This window comes from Hyperolius riggenbachi, chromosome 8, assembly GCF_040937935.1.
Source record: "Hyperolius riggenbachi isolate aHypRig1 chromosome 8, aHypRig1.pri, whole genome shotgun sequence".
NCBI classification, from domain to species: Eukaryota; Metazoa; Chordata; class Amphibia; order Anura; family Hyperoliidae; genus Hyperolius; species Hyperolius riggenbachi.
In genome coordinates this window covers 295633105-295653733 of record NC_090653.1, presented here as the reverse complement: position 1 = coordinate 295653733, position 20629 = coordinate 295633105, and the positions used below count along the sequence as shown (strand labels likewise).

General features: G+C 52.2%; 1 protein-coding gene across 12 annotated transcripts in view; it reads left to right on the top strand.

The window, feature by feature from the left end:
- The window catches only part of CACNA1B (calcium voltage-gated channel subunit alpha1 B), a 505489-nt gene that overhangs the window by 34777 nt on the left and 450083 nt on the right, over positions 1-20629 (top strand). For all 12 annotated transcript variants that reach the window (XM_068249170.1, XM_068249175.1, XM_068249173.1 and 9 more), the window contains exon 2: positions 4855-4960. In XM_068249170.1, coding sequence (XP_068105271.1) covers positions 4855-4960 — 106 coding nt within the window. The remainder of the gene's footprint in view (positions 1-4854; positions 4961-20629) is intronic.

Genomic DNA, 20629 nt, shown 5'->3' with positions numbered 1-20629 from the left:
AAGACGAGACCCTTGAGAGGAAGGGAGGAGGAAAGGGAGTAGAAATAGTTGTTATCAGGCAGAAAACAGTTTGGTGGGGAAACAAATTTGAATTCTGTAAAATTCAGCTGAATTTAAAATTTTTTAGCGGAATTCCATTTTAGCGCTATAGCAATTCCGTCCCGTCATATCAGAACCGGAATCACCTAATTCCGTCCGGAAGCGACCATCCCTACCCGTGGCATTTAAATAATGCCCAATTGGCACTAAGGGGCCTAAAGTGTGCCAAAAAAACATCCCCCACACCATTACACCACCACCACCACCAGCCTGCACAGTGGTAACAAGGCATGATGGATCCATGTTCTCATTCTGTTTACGCCAAATTCTGACTCTATCGAGACTCATCAGACCAGGCAACATTTTTCCAGTCTTCAACTGTCCACTTTTGGTGAGCTTGTGCAAATTGTAGCCTCTTTCCTATTTGTAGTGGAGATGAGTGGTACTCGGTGGGGTCTTCTGCTGTTGTAGCCCATCCGCCTCTGGGTTGTGCATGTTGTGGCTTCACAAATGCTTTGTTGCATACCTCAGTTGTAACGACTGGTTATTTCAGTCAACATTGCTCTTCTATTAGCTTGAATCAGTCGGCCCATTCTCTGTCCTCTACCATCAACAAGGCATTATCGCCCACAGGACTGCCTCATACTGGATGTTTTCCCTTTTCACATCATTCTTTGTAAACCCTAGAAATGGTTTGTGCGTGAAAATCCCAGTAACTGAGCAGATTGTGAAATACTCAGACCGGCCTGTCTGGCACCAACAACCATGCCACGCTCATACAGAAAAAGATATATAAAACGCCAACTCCACTGCGCTCACAATCTTGTGAACTTTCCTTGGCAATCACAATATAAGGTCCCACCAGAGTGCTGCTCTTATCTTGCTCTGGGAATAAAGCAAATGCACTGTAGAAACAGAAATGGAAAGGGGGAACAAAGAGCGCTCTCTAGTGCATTAACCTTTTAATGAGTCTCTTTGCGCACAAGTAAATAAAACGTACAATGTATCACTTTAAAAGTCACAGCTCCTCCTCGTCCTCTTCAACTCCACTCCGCACGCATCCACACTGTGGCCAGTAGTGAGGGGGACCCCAAAGAAGTCCAGCGCCAGCGGGTACAGGGACACGGAAGGAACTCCGGCAGCTTCCTTGCGCCGATTGCATCATTACGCGTTTCGGCGTCCTACGCCTTCGTCAGATCTGCCGAGGCGTTTTATTTACTTGTGCGCGAAGAGACTCATTAAAAGGTTAATGCACTAGAGAGCGCTCTTTGTTCCCCCTTTCCATGCCACGCTCATAATTGCTTAAATTACCTTTATTTCCCATTCTGACATTCAGTTTGGAGTTCAGGAGATTGTCCTGACCAGGACCACACCCCTAAATGCATTGCAGCAACTGCCATGTGATTGGTTGATGTAACGATCAAAGATGTTACCTCTGTGGGGGAAAGCAGCGCAGCTGCTTTTACACCTGATGTCACCTCTGCGGCCACGCCATCCCGGGTGTCGCTTCCCGACTCAGGTGGGACAGGTGTCTCTGTTGCACAGCAGCTTAGGTCCACACGCCTGCGCATGGAGCAAAAGGACCTTTATGGGCGTAGGAGACAGATCAGCTGACATTGTGGTCAGCTGACTTCTACCTGTCAATCTACTTTGCAGGTTGGTTCAGCCCCTCGGGCGGGGCTGCTTGAATCTGCCTTCAGTATTTAAACCTGGACTTGTTACTCTGTCCTTGTCTGTAGTCGTGAATACTCTGCGTGTTAGCGCTCAGACCTTAGACTAGTTCCCAGGTGTTGATGCTACGGATTTCACACCTAGTCTAGGATATTGCTACATTGCTACTGTTTATTTGTTAGACTAGTTCCCGGGTGTTGATGCCAAGGACTTCACACCTAGACTAGGTTATTGCTTATTGTATTGATCTTCTGTGTATGACTCTTAGTTAATACTCTGACTCTGTTCCTGCTTTCTGATCCTGTACTTTCTCCTATCTGCCTTACTAGTTGCTGAACCTCTGCCTGATTACCGATTACTCTCTTGTCTCACGATTCTGTACCGATACGTACCTTCCTGTTGCTGAACCTCTGCCTGATTACCGATTACTCTCTTGTCTGACGATTCTGTACCGATACGTACCTTCCTGTTGCTGAACCTCTGCCTGATTACCGATTACTCTCTTGTCTCACGATTCTGTACCGATACTTGCCTCCCTGTTGCCGAACCTTGCCTGTCAGACCACCCTACTCACCAGTGGGCCCTCGCCACTGGTGAGGTGATAACTTCACCAGCTCCTCTGGTGAAGTTATTCATTAATACAGTACTATTTGTATCTCCTGCTCCTAGACTGCAGTACAGTCTGAATCACCTGCTAGTGCAGTGCTGTTGTATCTCCTGCTCCTAGGCTGCAGTGCAGTCTGTGTCACCTGCTAGTGCAGCACTGTTTGTATCTCCTGCTCCTAGGCTGCAGTGCAGTCTGAATCACCCGCTTCTTGGGAGATTCAATCTCAGTTTCAGTCTCCCCAGCTTGCTGGGGTTTGTATTTTATTATACGGACGGCCTGTGTATCTTTAGTACCTCACCAGCATCTCTGGCGAGGTCTTGCCAAACTATACTGTTATCATATTTGTTAGTATGTTCTCTGAGGGCCCCGGAGGTCTGGCCGTGTTTAGCAGGGCCGTGTAGCTGGTCCCAGCCAGCACCTCTGTAGAGGTCTAGCCTTTATTAGTTTCAGCTAGTGCCAGCCTGCTTCTCTGTAGTGGCCTAGTCTGCGTGGTGTTTGAGGCTCATCCGCTCCACTGATGAGCACCTGTTATGTATTTACTATCCTCACCTGCTCCACTGGTGAGGTAGAGCTTAGTGATTGATGGTACCTTCTCAGCTCCTCTGGAAGGTTTAACCAAAGCGGTCTAAGTCACTTGTGTCACCTTTCCAGTTCCACTGGAAAGGCCTGGGGTAGCTTCTGGCTGCCAGTTACGCTAGCTCCTTGCCAGCTCCTCTGATAGGACTAGTCTGCTATCTGGTGAATGTCTGTTAGTATCTGTCTGATTGGTTCTTGTCTCTCGCCGGCATTCCTGGCAGAGACCAGCTATACTATCTCCGTATTCTCTGTCTGTATCCTTCCCAGCCCCACTGGGGAGTAGGGATGCTCATTAGGATTCCACGGAAATGCAATTTCCAAAATTCCGATCGGAATGCGGAAATCGGTAATGCAAGTGCATTAGGCGGATTTCCGCCGGAAATCGCGGAAATTCCGCCCGACTTTAACATCGATTTTCTCAAAAACTATAAGGTCTTTTTGAAAACTTATTTTTGCATCTTGTTCAAGAGATTCTGTTTAACAAACCCTGAACATTTGGTGTTTCTAGGACTTACGGGGGCTTTGCTATTAACCGCTAAAGTCGGCGGATTTTTACTGTGATGTAATGCAGAAAATCTGCATCTGCCTATTTTCTGCATTTTACATTACAGTAAAAATCCGCCGACTTTAGCGGTTAATAGCAAAGCCCCCGTAAGTCTTTGAAACACCAAATTTTCAGGGTTTGTTAAACAGAATCTCTTGAACAAGATGCAAAAATAAGTTTTAAAAAAGACCTTATAGTTTTTGAGAAAATCGATGTTAAAGTCGGGCGGAATTTCCGCGATTTCCGGCGGAAATTCCGCATCGGAATGCGGAAATTGGTAGCGGAAAGCGTAATCGGTATTTGGCAATGGCTTAATGCTGATTTACCGCGGAATCGGAAATTGGCATTTCCGAGCATCCCTACTGGGGAGCCTCTTGTCTAATCTGTCTTGTCTGTATCCAGATTGTTCCTGACCAACTCCTCTGGTAAGGTCCTGTATTATTGGTGATTCTGCGGATCACACATAATCGGGTATAGCGTCTGCATTCTTGGTGATTCCGCAGATCACCAATAATCAGACGTCTGTGTTGTGGCACTAAACCGTCACAGTTGATTAGATAATTGCATTCATGAGAAATTGAACAGGTGTTCCTAATAATCCTTTAGGCGAGTGTATTGGAACCAGCACAAGTCTTATTATAATTTATATCTGCCTGCGCCCCCAGATGACAGCCCTGTCCCTGGTTTCCTGTGCTGTATGCAGCAGCAGGAAGTTGGGGAAACGATCAGAGACAGACGGCAATAACAATCTGTCAAATATTTTAGTCCTGTGACACTGGACACGATTAGCAGCGAGTTTTGGCTGAATTTGGTTATTGAGGGCTAGGTGCCGTTTCCAGGAGTATGTGCATTCGTTTTTCTGCTCTGTGTATTCACTAATTATGTAATCTTAGTAATCTTGAAAAGTGCATTATGTAAACACATTCAGATGAGATCTGAAATAAAGCTAAAGGGGGGATCCTCTGACTGGCTACATTGAGAGGCTGCCTGCCTTGTCAGGGATAGAGTAAACATCGCTGATAAGCAAATTACAGCCATAACCGTTTTCCTGGCAGAATACAACTTCTTAGTGCAGGGAGAGAGGAAAAGGTCAATAGTTCATGTATTCTAACTCTGGGACACTTATTAGGCTGCCACTGAGCAGAGACAACACAACTTTCAACCTACTTTGTGAATGTTTAAAGATAAAATAAAACCATGGGATATCTAAAAATGTGATTTTTTTTTTGGGAGTAGGAGGATAAATACAATTGTTTCTCTCATCAATTTATTTTCACCTTGTATTGATTGTAGGATTCCTTGAAAATGTAAAATTATTTTTTTTTTCAGCATTTTTGCTCTGCTGTGATTGGTTGATGTAATTATGTACAATTTACTCCACTGATCTGAGATTGCGTTCCTTAACTATGCTCTCCACTCCATTCGAATATATGATCCTGGCTACCATCATCGCCAACTGCATCGTCCTGGCCCTGGAGCAGCACCTACCGGAGCACGACAAGACCGACATGTCCGAGAGACTGGTGAGTGCCCAAACGCTGATTGTCCTGCCAATGAGGTTAAACGTGGAAAACAACGTTATATTGGGTCATATTTATTGATTTGTACTGCCTCCGCTCTCCGATGTTGGTGGTTTCCTCACATGATCTCAGTTGCTTTAGGTCTTTTCACAGCATCTCAGTTGGATTTAGGTCGGGACTCTGACTTGCCCATTACAGAACAATAGGCTTATTCTACTTTCACCAAACTTTGGTAGAACGACTTGTGTGTTTAGGATTTCTGACTTGCTGTCTCCTGAGATTCAGATCAGATCTTTATGTTCCTTTACAATTCTCTGGAAATCATTGCTCCGATAATGGCAAGCCATCCAGGCCCAACTCAGAACTTTCCCTCCGCCATGCTTCACAGTTGGGATAAGGTTCTGATATTGGGATGCAGTGTCTTCTTTAAAGATAACACTCTGCATTTAAAGTGCACCTGAGACGGCATAATTGGGTGTATCTATACTTACCTGGGACTTCCTCCAGCCCCATGAGGTGGGTGGGCTTCCTCGCTGTCCTCTGCGCCCACTCCGTTTACTGGATATCCCTTCTGGTAATCTGGTCATCTGTGCTATTCTGCATGTGCCTGGCCATGTGCACCTCCCATCGCACTCCCACAGATGTTCCTGCAGTGATTGGTGTCTCCACCCCTCCCACAGATGTCCCTGCAGTGATTTGTGTTTCCACCCCTCCCACAGATGTCCCTGCAGTGATTGGTGTCTCCACCCCTCCCACAGATGTCCCTGCAGTGATTGGTGTCTCCACCCCTCCCACAGATGTCCCTGCAGTGATTGGTGTCTCCACCCCTCCCACAGATGTCCCTGCAGTGATTGGTGTCTCCACCCCTCCCACAGATGTCCCTGCAGTGATTGGTGTCTCCACCCCTCCCACAGATGTCCCTGCAGTGATTGGTGTCTCCTCGTCTCTGTCACTGCGGCGGCACATAAAAGGGCCAGATGACGGCTTAGGTTGGCGGTATTATACACACACAGCTTCAGTGATTAGCGGTGTCAGCAGCGTTTCTGGTTAGCGGGGGGTCAGTAGTGTCTGTGATTAGCGGTGTCAGCAGTGTTTCTGGTTAGGGGGGGTCAGTAGCGTCTGTGATTAGCGGTGTCAGCAGTGTTTCTGGTTAGGGGGGTCAGTAGTGTCTGTGATTAGCGGTGTCAGCAGCGTTTCTGGTTAGGGGGGGTCAGTAGCGTCTGTGATTAGCAGTGTCAGCAGCGTTTCTGGTTAGGGGGGTCAGTAGCGTCTGTGATTAGTGGTGTCAGCAGCGTTTCTGATTAGGGGGGGGTCAGTAGCGTCTGTGATTAGCAGTGTCAGCAGCGTTTCCGGTTAGGGGGGTCAGTAGCGTCTGTGGTTAGCGGTGTCAGCAGCGTTTATGATTAGGGGGGGTCAGTAGCGTCTGTGATTAGCGGTGTCAGCAGCGTTTCTGGTTAGTGGGGATCAGTAGCGTCTGTGATTAGCGGTGTCAGCAGTGTTTCTGGTTAGGGGGGTCAGTAGTGTCTGTGATTAGTGGTGTCAGCAGTGTTTCTGGTTAGTGGGGGTCAGTAGCGTCTGTGATTAGTGGTGTCAGCAGCGTTTTTGGTTAGGGGGGTCAGTAGTGTCTGTGATTAGTGGTGTCAGCAGTGTTTCTGGTTAGGGGGGTCAGTAGCGTCTGTGATTAGCGGTGTCAGCAGCGTTTCTGGTTAGGGGGGTCAGTAGCGTCTGTGATCAGCGGTGTCAGTAGTGTTACTGGTTAGGGGGGGTCAGTAGCGTCTGTGATTAGCGGTGTCAGCAGCGTTTCTGGTTAGGGGGGTCAGTAGCGTCTGTGATTAGTGGTGTCAGCAGTGTTTCTGGTTAGGGGGGTCAGTAGCGTCTGTGATTAGTGGTGTGAGCAGCGTTTCTGGTTAGTGGGCTCAGTAGCGTCTGTGATTAGCGGAGTCAGCAGCGTTTCTGGTTAGGGGGGGTCAGTAGCGTCTGTGATTAGTGGTGTCAGCAGCGTTTCTGGTTAGGGGGGGTCAGTAGCGTCTGTGATTAGCGGTCTCAGCAGTGTTACTGGTTAGTGGGGGTCAGTAGCGTCGCTGATTAGCGGTGTCAGCAGCGTTTCTGGTTAGGGGGGGTCAGTAGCGTCTGTGATTAGTGGTGTCAGCAGTGTTTCTGGTTAGGGGGGGTCAGTAGCGTCTGTGATTAGCGGTCATGCAGTGTTTCTGGTTAGGGGGGTCAGTAGCGTCGGTGATTAGCGGTGTCAGCAGCGTTTCTGGTTAGGGGGGGTCAGTAGCGTCTGTGATAAGTGGTGTCAGCAGCGTTTCTGGTTAGGGGGGTCAGTAGTGTCTGTGATTAGCGGTGTCAGCAGCGTTTCTGGTTAGGGGGGTCAGTAGCGTCTGTGATTAGCGGTGTCAGCAGTGTTTCTGGTTAGCGGGGGTCAGTAGCGTCTGTGATTAGCGGTGTCAGCAGCGTTTCTGGTTAGGGGGGGTCAGTAGCGTCTGTGATTAGCGGTGTCAGCAGTGTTTCTGGTTAGGGGGGTCAGTAGCGTCTGTGATTAGTGGTGTTAGCAGCGTTTCTGGTTAGGGGGGTCAGTAGCGTCTGTGATTAGTGGTGTCAGCAGTGTTTCTGGTTAGGGGGGTCAGTAGCGTCTGTGATTAGTGGTGTGAGCAGCGTTTCTGGTTAGTGGGCTCAGTAGCGTCTGTGATTAGCGGAGTCAGCAGCGTTTCTGGTTAGGGGGGGTCAGTAGCGTCTGTGATTAGTGGTGTCAGCAGCGTTTCTGGTTAGGGGGGGTCAGTAGCGTCTGTGATTAGCGGTCTCAGCAGTGTTACTGGTTAGTGGGGGTCAGTAGCGTCGCTGATTAGCGGTGTCAGCAGCGTTTCTGGTTAGGGCGGGTCAGTAGCGTCTGTGATTAGTGGTGTCAGCAGTGTTTCTGGTTAGGGGGGGTCAGTAGCGTCTGTGATTAGCGGTGTCAGCAGTGTTTCTGGTTAGGGGGGTCAGTAGCGTCGGTGATTAGCGGTGTCAGCAGCGTTTCTGGTTAGGGGGGGTCAGTAGCGTCTGTGATAAGTGGTGTCAGCAGCGTTTCTGGTTAGGGGGGTCAGTAGTATCTGTGATTAGCGGTGTCAGCAGCGTTTCTGGTTAGGGGGGTCAGTAGCGTCTGTGATTAGCGGTGTCAGCAGTGTTTCTGGTTAGCGGGGGTCAGTAGCGTCTGTGATTAGCGGTGTCAGCAGCGTTTCTGGTTAGGGGGGTCAGTAGCGTCTGTGATTAGCGGTGTCAGCAGTGTTTCTGGTTAGGGGGGTCAGTAGCGTCTGTGATTAGTGGTGTTAGCAGCGTTTCTGGTTAGGGGGGTCAGTAGCGTCTGTGATTAGTGGTGTCAGCAGTGTTTCTGGTTATGGGGGTCAGTAGCGTCTGTGATTAGTGGTGTGAGCAGCGTTTCTGGTTAGTGGGCTCAGTAGCGTCTGTGATTAGCGGAGTCAGCAGCGTTTCTGGTTAGGGGGGGTCAGTAGCGTCTGTGATTAGTGGTGTCAGCAGCGTTTCTGGTTAGGGGGGGTCAGTAGCGTCTGTGATTAGCGGTCTCAGCAGTGTTACTGGTTAGTGGGGGTCAGTAGCGTCGCTGATTAGCGGTGTCAGCAGCGTTTCTGGTTAGGGGGGGTCAGTAGCGTCTGTGATTAGTGGTGTCAGCAGTGTTTCTGGTTAGGGGGGGTCAGTAGCGTCTGTGATTAGCGGTGTCAGCAGTGTTTCTGGTTAGGGGGGGTCAGTAGCGTCTGTGATTAGCAGTGTCAGCAGCATTTCTGGTTAGGGGGGTCAGTAGCGTCGGTGATTAGCGGTGTCAGCAGCGTTTCTGGTTAGGAGGGGTCAGTAGCGTCTGTGATAAGTGGTGTCAGCAGCGTTTCTGGTTAGGGGGGTCAGTAGCGTCTGTGATAAGTGGTGTCAGCAGCGTTTCTGGTTAGGGGGGTCAGTAGTGTCTGTGATTAGCGGTGTCAGCAGCGTTTCTGGTTAGGGGGGTCAGTAGCGTCTGTGATTAGCGGTGTCAGCAGCGTTTCTGGTTAGGGGGGGTCAGTAGCGTCTGTGATTAGCGGTGTCAGCAGTGTTTCTGGTTAGGGGGGGTCAGTAGCGTCTGTGATTAGCGGTGTCAGCAGCGTTTATGGTTAGGGGGGGTCATTAGCGTCTGTGATTAGTGGTGTCAGCAGCGTTTCTGGTTAGGGGGGTCAGTAGCGTCTGTGATTAGTGGTGTCAGCAGCGTTTCTGGTTAGGGGGGGTCAGTAGCGTCTGTGATTAGTGGTGTCAGCAGCGTTTCTGGTTAGGGGGGTCAGTAGCGTCTGTGATTAGTGGTGTCAGCAGCGTTTCTGGTTAGGGGGGGTCAGTAGCGTCTGTGATTAGTGGTGTCAGCAGCGTTTCTGGTTAGGGGGGGTCATTAGCGTCTGTGATTAGTGGTGTCAGCAGCGTTTCTGGTTAGGGGGGTCAGTAGCGTCTGTGATTAGTGGTGTCAGCAGCGTTTCTGGTTAGGGGGGTCAGTAGCGTCTGTGATTAGCGGTATTAGCAGCGTTTCTGGTTAGGGGGGGTCAGTAGCGTCTGTGATTAGTGGTGTCAGCAGCGTTTCTGGTTAGGGGGGTCAGTAGCGTCTGTGATTAGTGGTGTCAGCAGCGTTTCTGGTTAGCGGGGTTCAGTAGCGTCTGTGATTAGTGGTGTCAGCAGCGTTACTGGTTAGGGGGGTCAGTAGCGTCTGTGATTAGTGGTGTCAGCAGCGTTTCTGGTTAGGGGGGGTCAGTAGCGTCTGTGATTAGCGGTATTAGCAGCGTTTCTGGTTAGGGGGGTCAGTAGCGTCTGTGATTAGTGGTGTCAGCAGCGTTTCTGGTTAGGGGGGGTCAGTAGCGTCTGTGATTAGCGGTGTCAGCAGTGTTTCTGGTTAGGGGGGTCAGTAGCGTCTGTGATTAGTGGTGTCAGCAGCGTTTCTGGTTAGGGGGGTCAGTAGCGTCTGTGATTAGCGGTATTAGCAGCGTTTCTGGTTAGGGGGGGTCAGTAGCGTCTGTGATTAGTGGTGTCAGCAGCGTTTCTGGTTAGGGGGGTCAGTAGCGTCTGTGATTAGTGGTGTCAGCAGCGTTTCTGGTTAGCGGGGTTCAGTAGCGTCTGTGATTAGTGGTGTCAGCAGCGTTACTGGTTAGGGGGGTCAGTAGCGTCTGTGATTAGTGGTGTCAGCAGCGTTTCTGGTTAGGGGGGGTCAGTAGCGTCTGTGATTAGCAGTGTCAGCAGCGTTTCTGGTTAGGGGGGGTCAGTAGCGTCTGTGATTAGCAGTGTCAGCAGCGTTTCTGGTTAGGGGGGGTCAGTAGCGTCTGTGATTAGCGGTGTCAGCAGCGTTTCTGGTTAGGGGGGGTCAGTAGCGTCTGTGATAAGTGGTGTCAGCAGCGTTTCTGGTTAGTGGGGGTCAGTAGCGTCTGTGATTAGTGGTGTTAGCAGCGTTTCTGGTTAGGGGGGGTCAGTAGCATCTGTGATTAGCGGTGTCAGCAGCGTTTCTGGTTAGGGGGGTCAGTAGCGTCTGTGATTAGTGGTGTCAGCAGCGTTTCTGGTTAGGGGGGGTCAGTAGCGTCTGTGATTAGCGGTGTCAGCAGAGTTTCTGGTTAGGGGGGGTCAGTAGCGTCTGTGATTAGCGGTCTCAGCAGTGTTACTGGTTAGGGGGGGTCAGTAGCGTCAGTGGTTAGCGGTGTCAGCAGCGTTTCTGGTTAGGGGGGGTCAGTAGCGTCTGTGATTAGCGGTGTCAGCAGCGTTTCTGGTTAGGGGGGTCAGTAGCGTCTGTGATTAGCGGTGTCAGCAGCGTTTCTGGTTAGGGGGGTCAGTAGCGTCTGTGATTAGCGGTGTCAGCAGCGTTTCTGGTTAGCGGGGGGGTCAGTAGTGTCTGTGATTAGCGGTGTCAGCAGCGTTTCTGGTTAGTGGTGTCAGCAGCGTTTCTGGTTAGTGGTGTCAGCAGTCTTTCTGGTTAGGGGGGGTCAGTAGCGTCTGTGATTAGCGGTGTCAGCAGCGTTTCTGGTTAGGGGGGTCAGTAGCGTCTGTGATTAGCAGTGTCAGCAGCGTTTCCGGTTAAGGGGGTCAGTAGCGTCTGTGATTAGTGGTGTCAGCAGCGTTTCTGGTTAGGGGGGTCAGTAGCGTCTGTGATTAGCGGTGTCAGCAGTGTTTCTGGTTAGGGGGGGTCAGTAGCGTCTGTGATTAGCGGTGTCAGCAGCGTTTCTGGTTAGGGGGGGTCAGTAGCGTCTGTGATTAGCGGTGTCAGCAGCGTTTCTGGTTAGGGGGGGTCAGTAGCGTCTGTGATTAGCGGTCTCAGCAGTGTTACTGGTTAGGGGGGGTCAGTAGCGTCAGTGGTTAGCGGTGTCAGCAGCGTTTCTGGTTAGGGGGGGTCAGTAGCGTCTGTGATTAGCGGTGTCAGCAGCGTTTCTGGTTAGGGGGGTCATTAGCGTCTGTGTTTAGCGGTGTCAGCAGCGTTTCTGGTTGGGGGGGGGGTCAGTAGCGTCGGTGATTAGCGGTGTCAGCAGCGTTTCTGGTTTAGGGGGGGGTCAGTAGCGTCTGTGATTAGCGGTGTCAGCAGCGTTTCTGGTTAGGGGGGGTCAGTAGCGTCTGTGATTAGTGGTGTCAGCAGCGTTTCTGGTTAGGGGGGGTCAGTAGTGTCTGTGATTAGCGGTGTCAGCAGTGTTTCTGGTTAGGGGGGGTCAGTAGCGTCTGTGATTAGCGGTGTCAGCAGTGTTTCTGGTTAGGGGGGTCAGTAGTGTCTGTGATTAGCGGTGTCAGCAGTGTTTCTGGTTAGGGGGGGTCAGTAGCGTCTGTGATTAGCAGTGTCAGCAGCGTTTCTGGTTAGGGGGGTCAGTAGCGTCTGTGATTAGTGGTGTCAGCAGCGTTTCTGGTTAGGGGGGGTCAGTAGCGTCTGTGATTAGCAGTGTCAGCAGCGTTTCTGGTTAGGGGGGTCAGTAGCGTCTGTGATTAGTGGTGTCAGCAGCGTTTCTGGTTAGGGGGGGGTCAGTAGCGTCTGTGATTAGCAGTGTCAGCAGCGTTTCCGGTTAGGGGGGTCAGTAGCGTCTGTGGTTAGCGGTGTCAGCAGCGTTTATGATTAGGGGGGGTCAGTAGCGTCTCTGATTAGCGGTGTCAGCAGCGTTTCTGGTTAGTGGGGGTCAGTAGCGTCTGTGATTAGCGGTGTCAGCAGTGTTTCTGGTTAGGGGGGGTCAGTAGCGTCTATGATTAGTGGTGTCAGCAGTGTTTCTGGTTGGGGGGTCAGTAGTGTCTGTGATTAGTGGTGTCAGCAGTGTTTCTGGTTAGTGGGGGTCAGTAGCGTCTGTGATTAGTGGTGTCAGCAGCGTTTTTGGTTAGGGGGGTCAGTAGTGTCTGTGATTAGTGGTGTCAGCAGTGTTTCTGGTTAGGGGGGTCAGTAGCGTCTGTGATTAACGGTGTCAGCAGCGTTTCTGGTTAGGGGGGTCAGTAGCGTCTGTGATCAGCGGTGTCCGTAGTGTTACTGGTTAGGGGGGGTCAGTAGCGTCTGTGATTAGTGGTGTTAGCAGCGTTTCTGGTTAGGGGGGTCAGTAGCGTCTGTGATTAGTGGTGTGAGCAGCATTTCTGGTTAGTGGGCTCAGTAGCGTCTGTGATTAGTGGAGTCAGCAGCGTTTCTGGTTAGGGGGGTCAGTAGCGTCTGTGATTAGTGGTGTCAGCAGCGTTTCTAGTTAGGGGGGTCAGTAGCGTCTGTGATTAGCGGTGTCAGCAGTGTTTCTGGTTAGGGGGGGTCAGTAGCGTCTGTGATTAGCGGTGTCAGCAGCGTTTCTGGTTAGGGGAGGTCAGTAGCGTCTGTGATTAGCGGTGTCAGCAGCGTTTCTGGTTAGTGGGGGTCAGTAGCGTCTGTGATTAGCGGTGTCAGCAGTGTTTCTGGTTAGGGGGGGTCAGTAGCGTCTGTGATTAGCGGTGTCAGCAGCGTTTCTGGTTAGGGGGGGTCAGTAGCGTCTGTGATTTGCGGTCTCAGCAGTGTTACTGGTTAGGGGGGGTCAGTAGCGTCTGTGATTAGTGGTGTCAGCAGCGTTTCTGGTTAGGGGGGGGGGGGGGTCAGTAGCGTCTGTGATTAGCGGTCTCAGCAGTGTTACTGGTTAGTGGGGGTCAGTAGCGTCGCTGATTAGCGGTGTCAGCAGTGTTTCTGGTTAGGGGGCGTCAGTAGCGTCTGTGATTAGCGGTGTCAGCAGCGTTTCTGGTTAGGGGGGTCAGTAGCGTCTGTGATTAGCGGTGTCAGCAGTGTTTCTGGTTAGCGGGGGTCAGTAGCGTCTATGATTAGCGGTGTCAGCAGCGTTTCTGGTTAGGGGGGGGTCAGTAGCGTCTGTGATTAGCGGTGTCAGCAGTGTTTCTGGTTAGGGGGGTCAGTAGCGTCTGTGATTAGCGGTGTCAGCAGTGTTTCTGGTTAGGGGGGTCAGTAGCGTCTGTGATTAGCGGTGTCAGCAGTGTTTCTGGTTAGTGGGGGTCAGTAGCGTCTGTGATTAGCAGTGTCAGCAGCGTTTCTGGTTAGGGGGGGTCAGTAGCGTCTGTGATTAGTGGTGTCAGCAGCGTTTCTGGTTAGGGGGGGTCAGTAGCGTCTGTGATTAGCAGTGTCAGCAGCGTTTCTGGTTAGGGGGGGTCAGTAGCGTCTGTGATTAGTGGTGTCAGCAGCGTTTCTGGTTAGGGGGGGTCAGTAGCGTCTGTGATTAGCAGTGTCAGCAGCGTTTCTGGTTAGGGGGGGTCAGTAGCGTCTGTGATTAGCGGTGTCAGCAGTGTTTCTGGTTAGGGGGGGTCAGTAGCGTCTGTGATTAGCGGTGTCAGCAGCGTTTCTGGTTAGGGGGGGTCAGTAGCGTCTGTGATTAGCGGTCTCAGCAGTGTTACTGGTTAGGGGGGGTCAGTAGCGTCAGTGGTTAGCGGTGTCAGCAGCGTTTCTGGTTAGGGGGGGGGGTCAGTAGCGTCTGTGATTAGCGGTGTCAGCAGCGTTTCTGGTTAGGGGGGTCAGTAGCGTCTATGATTAGCGGTGTCAGCAGCGTTTCTGGTTAGGGGGGTCAGTAGCGTCTGTGATTAGCGGTGTCAGCAGCGTTTCTGGTTAGGGGGGGTCAGTCACGTCTGTGATTAGCGGTGTCAGCAGCGTTTCTGGTTAGGGGGGGGGTCAGTAGTGTCTGTGATTAGCGGTGTCAGCAGCGTTTCTGGTTAGTGGTGTCAGCAGCGTTTCTGGTTAGTGGTGTTAGCAGTGTTTCTGGTTAGGGGGGGTCAGTAGCGTCTGTGATTAGCAGTGTCAGCAGCGTTTCCGGTTAGGGGGGTCAGTAGCGTCTGTGATTAGTGGTGTCAGCAGCGTTTCTGGTTAGGGGGGTCAGTAGCGTCTGTGATTAGCGGTGTCAGCAGTGTTTCTGGTTAGGGGGGGGTCAGTAGCGTCTGTGATTAGCGGTGTCAGCAGCATTTCTGGTTAGGGGGGGTCAGTAGCGTCTGTGATTAGCGGTCTCAGCAGTGTTACTGGTTAGGGGGGGTCAGTAGCGTCTGTGATTAGTGGTGTCAGCAGCGTTTCTGGTTAGGGGGGTCAGTAGCGTCTGTGATTAGTGGTGTCAGCAGCGTTTCTGGTTAGGGGGGGGGGGGTCAGTAGCGTCTGTGATTAGCAGTGTCAGCAGCGTTTCTGGTTAGGGGGGGTCAGTAGCGTCTGTGATTAGCGGTGTCAGCAGCGTTTCTGGTTAGGGGGGTCAGTAGCGTCTGTGATTAGTGGTGTCAGCAGCGTTTCTAGTTAGGGGGGTCAGTAGCGTCTGTGATTAGCGGTGTCAGCAGTGTTTCTGGTTAGGGGGGGTCAGTAGCGTCTGTGATTAGCGGTGTCAGCAGCGTTTCTGGTTAGGGGGGGTCAGTAGCGTCTGTGATTAGCGGTCTCAGCAGTGTTACTGGTTAGGGGGGGTCAGTAGCGTCAGTGGTTAGCGGTGTCAGCAGCGTTTCTGGTTAGGGGGGGTCAGTAGCGTCTGTGATTAGCGGTGTCAGCAGCGTTTCTGGTTAGGTGGATCAGTAGCGTCTGTGATTAGCGGTGTCAGCAGCGTTTCTGGTTAGGGGGGTCAGTAGCGTCTGTGATTAGCGGTGTCAGCAGCGTTTCTGGTTAGGGGGGGTCAGTCGCGTCTGTGATTAGCGGTGTCAGCAGCGTTTCTGGTTAGGGGGGGGTCAGTAGTGTCTGTGATTAGCGGTGTCAGCAGCGTTTCTGGTTAGTGGTGTCAGCAGCGTTTCTGGTTAGTGGTGTCAGCAGTGTTTCTGGTTAGGGGGGGTCAGTAGCGTCTGTGATTAGCAGTGTCAGCAGCGTTTCCAGGTTAGGGGGGTCAGTAGCGTCTGTGATTAGTGGTGTCAGCAGCGTTTCTGGTTAGGGGGGTCAGTAGCGTCTGTGATTAGCGGTGTCAGCAGTGTTTCTGGTTAGGGGGGGTCAGTAGCGTCTGTGATTAGCGGTGTCAGCAGCGTTTCTGGTTAGGGGGGGTCAGTAGCGTCTGTGATTAGCGGTCTCAGCAGTGTTACTGGTAAGGGGGGGTCAGTAGCGTCAGTGGTTAGCGGTGTCAGCAGCGTTTCTGGTTAGGGGGGGTCAGTAGCGTCTGTGATTAGCGGTGTCAGCAGCGTTTCTGGTTAGGGGGGGGTCAGTAGCGTCAGTGGTTAGCGGTGTCAGCAGCGTTTCTGGTAGGGGGGGTCAGTAGCGTCTGTGATTAGTGGTGTCAGCAGCGTTTCTGGTTGGGGGGTCAGTAGCGTCTGTGATTAGCGGTGTCAGCAGTGTTTCTGGTTAGGGGGTCAGAGGCGTCTGTGATTAGTGGTGTCAGCAGCGTTTCTGGTTGGGGGGGTCAGTAGCGTCTGTGATTAGCGGTGTCAGCAGCGTTTCTGGTTAGGGGGGTCAGTAGCGTCTGTGATTAGCGGTGTCAGCAGCGTTACTGGTTAGAGGGGGTCAGTAGCGTCTGTGATTAGCAGTGTCAGCAGCGTTTCTGGTTAGGGGGGTCAGTAGCGTCTGTGATTAGCGGTGTCAGCAGCGTTTCTGGTTAGGGGGGGTCAGTCGCGTCTGTGATTAACGGTGTCAGCAGCGTTTCTGGTTAGGGGGGGGGGTCAGTAGTGTCTGTGATTAGCGGTGTCAGCAGCGTTTCTGGTTAGTGGTGTCAGCAGCGTTTCTGGTTAGTGGTGTCAGCAGTGTTTCTGGTTAGGGGGGTCAGTAGCGTCTGTGATTAGTGGTGTCAGCAGCGTTTCTGGTTAGTGGGGGTCAGTAGCGTCTGTGATTAGTGGTGTTAGCAGCGTTTCTGGTTAGGGGGGGTCAGTAGCGTCTGTGATTAGCGGTATTAGCAGCGTTTCTGGTTAGGGGGGTCAGTAGCGTCTGTGATTAGCGGTGTCAGCAGCATTTCTGGTTAGGGGGGGTCAGTAGCGTCTGTGATTAGTGGTGTCAGCAGCGTTTCTGGTTAGGGGGGGTCAGTAGCGTCTGTGATTAGTAGTGTCAGCAGTGTTTCTGGTTAGGGGGGTCAGTAGTGTCTGTGATTAGCGGTGTCAGCAGTGTTTCTGGTTAGGGGGGGGTCAGTAGCGTCTGTGATTAGCGGTGTCAGCAGTGTTTCTGGTTAGGGGGGTCAGTAGCGTCTGTGATTAGCAGTGTCAGCAGTGTTTCTGGTTAGGGGGGTCAGTAGCGTCTGTGATTTGCAGTGTTAGCAGCGTTTCTGGTTAGCGGGGGTCAGTAGTGTCTGTGATTAGTGGTGTCAGCAGTGTTTCTGGTTAGTGGGGGTCAGTAGCGTCTGTGATTAGCGGTGTCAGCAGCGTTTCTGGTTAGGGGGTCAGTAGCGTCTGTGATTAGTGGTGTCTGCAGCGTTTCTGGTTAGCGGGGTTCAGTAGCGTCTGTGATTAGCGGTGTCAGCAGCGTTTCTGGTTAGGGGGGGTCAGTAGCGTCTGTGATTTGCGGTGTCAGCAGCGTTTCTGGTTTAGGGGGATCAGTAGCGTCTGTGATTAGCGGTGTCAGCAGCGTTTCTGGTTAGGGGGGGTCAGTAGCGTCTGTGATTAGCGGTGTCAGCAGTGTTTCTGGTTAGTGGGGGTCAGTAGCGTCTGTGATTAGTGGTGTCAGCAGCGTTTCTGGTTAGGGGGGGGTCAGTAGCGTCTGTGATTAGCGGTGTCAGCAGCGTTTCTGGTTAGCGGTGTCAGTAGCGTCTGTGATTAGCGGTGTTAGCAGCGTTTCTGGATAGTGGTGTCAGCAGCGTTTCTGGTTAGTAGGGGTCAGTAGCGTCTGTGATTAGCGGTGTCAGCATCGTTTCTGGTTAGTAGGGGGTCAGTAGCGTCTGTGATAAGCGGTCTCAGCAGTGTTACTGGTTAGGGGGGGTCAGTAGCGTCTGTGATTAGCGGTGTCAGCAGCGTTTCTGGTTAGCGGGGTTCAGTAGCGTCTGTGATTAGCGGTGTCAGCAGCGTTTCTGGTTAGCGGGGTTCAGTAGCGTCTGTGATTAGCGGTGTCAGCAGCGTTTCTGGTTAGGGGGGGTCAGTAGCGTCTGTGATTAGCGGTGTCAGCAGCGTTTCTGGTTAGGGGGGGTCAGTAGCGTCTGTGATTAGTGGTGTCAGCAGCGTTTCTGGTTAGCGGGGGTCAGTAGCGTCTGTGATTAGCGGTGTCAGCAGCGTTTCTGGTTAGGGGGGGTCAGTAGCGTCTGTGATTAGCGCTCTCAGCAGTGTTACTGGTTAGGGGGGGTCAGTAGCGTCAGTGGTTAGCGGTGTCAGCAGCGTTTATGGTTAGGGGGGGTCAGTAGCGTCTGTGATTAGCGGTGTCAGCAGCGTTTCTGGTTAGGGGGGGTCAGTAGCGTCAGTGGTTAGCGGTGTCAGCAGCGTTTCTGGTAGGGGGGGTCAGTAGCGTCTGTGATTAGTGGTGTCAGCAGCGTTTCTGGTTGGGGGGTCAGTAGCGTCTGTGATTAGCGGTGTCAGCAGTGTTTCTGGTTAGGGGTCAGTAGCGTCTGTGATTAGTGGTGTCAGCAGCGTTTCTGGTTAGGGGGGTCAGTAGCGTCTGTGATTAGCGGTGTCAGCAGTGTTTCTGGTTAGGGGGTCAGAGGCGTCTGTGATTAGTGGTGTCAGCAGCGTTTCTGGTTGGGGGGTCAGTAGCGTCTGTGATTAGCGGTGTCAGCAGCGTTTCTGGTTAGGGGGGTCAGTAGCGTCTGTGATTAGCGGTGTCAGCAGCGTTACTGGTTAGAGGGGGTCAGTAGCGTCTGTGATTAGCAGTGTCAGCAGCGTTTCTGGTTAGGGGGGTCAGTAGCGTCTGTGATTAGCGGTGTCAGCAGCGTTTCTGGTTAGGGGGGGTCAGTCGCGTCTGTGATTAACGGTGTCAGCAGCGTTTCTGGTTAGGGGGGGGGTCAGTAGTGTCTGTGATTAGCGGTGTCAGCAGCGTTTCTGGTTAGTGGTGTCAGCAGCGTTTCTGGTTAGTGGTGTCAGCAGTGTTTCTGGTTAGGGGGGTCAGTAGCGTCTGTGATTAGTGGTGTCAGCAGCGTTTCTGGTTAGTGGGGGTCAGTAGCGTCTGTGATTAGTGGTGTTAGCAGCGTTTCTGGTTAGGGGGGGTCAGTAGCGTCTGTGATTAGCGGTATTAGCAGCGTTTCTGGTTAGGGGGGTCAGTAGCGTCTGTGATTAGCGGTGTCAGCAGCATTTCTGGTTAGGGGGGGTCAGTAGCGTTTGTGATTAGCGGTGTCAGCAGCGTTTCTGGTTAGGGGGGGTCAGTAGCGTCTGTGATTAGTGGTGTCAGTAGCGTTTCTGGTTAGGGGGGTCAGTAGCGTCTGTGATTAGCGGTGTCAGCAGCGTTTCTGGTTAGTGGGGGTCAGTAGCGTCTGTGATTAGCGGTCTCAGCAGTGTCACTGGTTAGGGGGGGTCAGTAGCGTCTGTGATTAGCGGTGTCAGCAGCGTTTCTGGTGAGTGGGGTCAGTAGCGTCTGTGATTAGCGGTGTCAGCAGCGTTTCTGGTTAGGGGGGGGTCAGTAGCGTCAGTGGTTAGCGGTGTCAGCAGCGTTTCTGGTAGGGGGGGTCAGTAGCGTCTGTGATTAGTGGTGTCAGCAGCGTTTCTGGTTGGGGGGTCAGTAGCGTCTGTGATTAGCGGTGTCAGCAGTGTTTCTGGTTAGGGGTCAGTAGCGTCTGTGATTAGTGGTGTCAGCAGCGTTTCTGGTTAGGGGGGTCAGTAGCGTCTGTGATTAGCGGTGTCAGCAGTGTTTCTGGTTAGGGGGTCAGAGGCGTCTGTGATTAGTGGTGTCAGCAGCGTTTCTGGTTGGGGGGGTCAGTAGCGTCTGTGATTAGCGGTGTCAGCAGCGTTTCTGGTTAGGGGGGTCAGTAGCGTCTGTGATTAGCGGTGTCAGCAGCGTTACTGGTTAGAGGGGGTCAGTAGCGTCTGTGATTAGCAGTGTCAGCAGCGTTTCTGGTTAGGGGGGTCAGTAGCGTCTGTGATTAGCGGTGTCAGCAGCGTTTCTGGTTAGGGGGGGTCAGTCGCGTCTGTGATTAACGGTGTCAGCAGCGTTTCTGGTTAGGGGGGGGGGGGTCAGTAGTGTCTGTGATTAGCGGTGTCAGCAGCGTTTCTGGTTAGTGGTGTCAGCAGCGTTTCTGGTTAGTGGTGTCAGCAGTGTTTCTGGTTAGGGGGGTCAGTAGCGTCTGTGATTAGTGGTGTCAGCAGCGTTTCTGGTTAGTGGGGGTCAGTAGCGTCTGTGATTAGTGGTGTTAGCAGCGTTTCTGGTTAGGGGGGGTCAGTAGCGTCTGTGATTAGCGGTATTAGCAGCGTTTCTGGTTAGGGGGGTCAGTAGCGTCTGTGATTAGCGGTGTCAGCAGCATTTCTGGTTAGGGGGGGTCAGTAGCGTCTGTGATTAGTGGTGTCAGCAGCGTTTCTGGTTAGGGGGGGTCAGTAGCGTCTGTGATTAGTAGTGTCAGCAGTGTTTCTGGTTAGGGGGGTCAGTAGTGTCTGTGATTAGCGGTGTCAGCAGTGTTTCTGGTTAGGGGGGGGTCAGTAGCGTCTGTGATTAGCGGTGTCAGCAGTGTTTCTGGTTAGGGGGGTCAGTAGCGTCTGTGATTAGCAGTGTCAGCAGTGTTTCTGGTTAGGGGGGTCAGTAGCGTCTGTGATTAGCAGTGTTAGCAGCGTTTCTGGTTAGCGGGGGTCAGTAGTGTCTGTGATTAGTGGTGTCAGCAGTGTTTCTGGTTAGTGGGGGTCAGTAGCGTCTGTGATTAGCGGTGTCAGCAGCGTTTCTGGTTAGGGGGTCAGTAGCGTCTGTGATTAGTGGTGTCTGCAGCGTTTCTGGTTAGCGGGGTTCAGTAGCGTCTGTGATTAGCGGTGTCAGCAGCGTTTCTGGTTAGGGGGGGTCAGTAGCGTCTGTGATTTGCGGTGTCAGCAGCGTTTCTGGTTTAGGGGGATCAGTAGCGTCTGTGATTAGCGGTGTCAGCAGCGTTTCTGGTTAGGGGGGGTCAGTAGCGTCTGTGATTAGCGGTGTCAGCAGTGTTTCTGGTTAGTGGGGGTCAGTAGCGTCTGTGATTAGTGGTGTCAGCAGCGTTTCTGGTTAGGGGGGGGTCAGTAGCGTCTGTGATTAGCGGTGTCAGCAGCGTTTCTGGTTAGCGGTGTCAGTAGCGTCTGTGATTAGCGGTGTTAGCAGCGTTTCTGGATAGTGGTGTCAGCAGCGTTTCTGGTTAGTAGGGGTCAGTAGCGTCTGTGATTAGCGGTGTCAGCATCGTTTCTGGTTAGTAGGGGGTCAGTAGCGTCTGT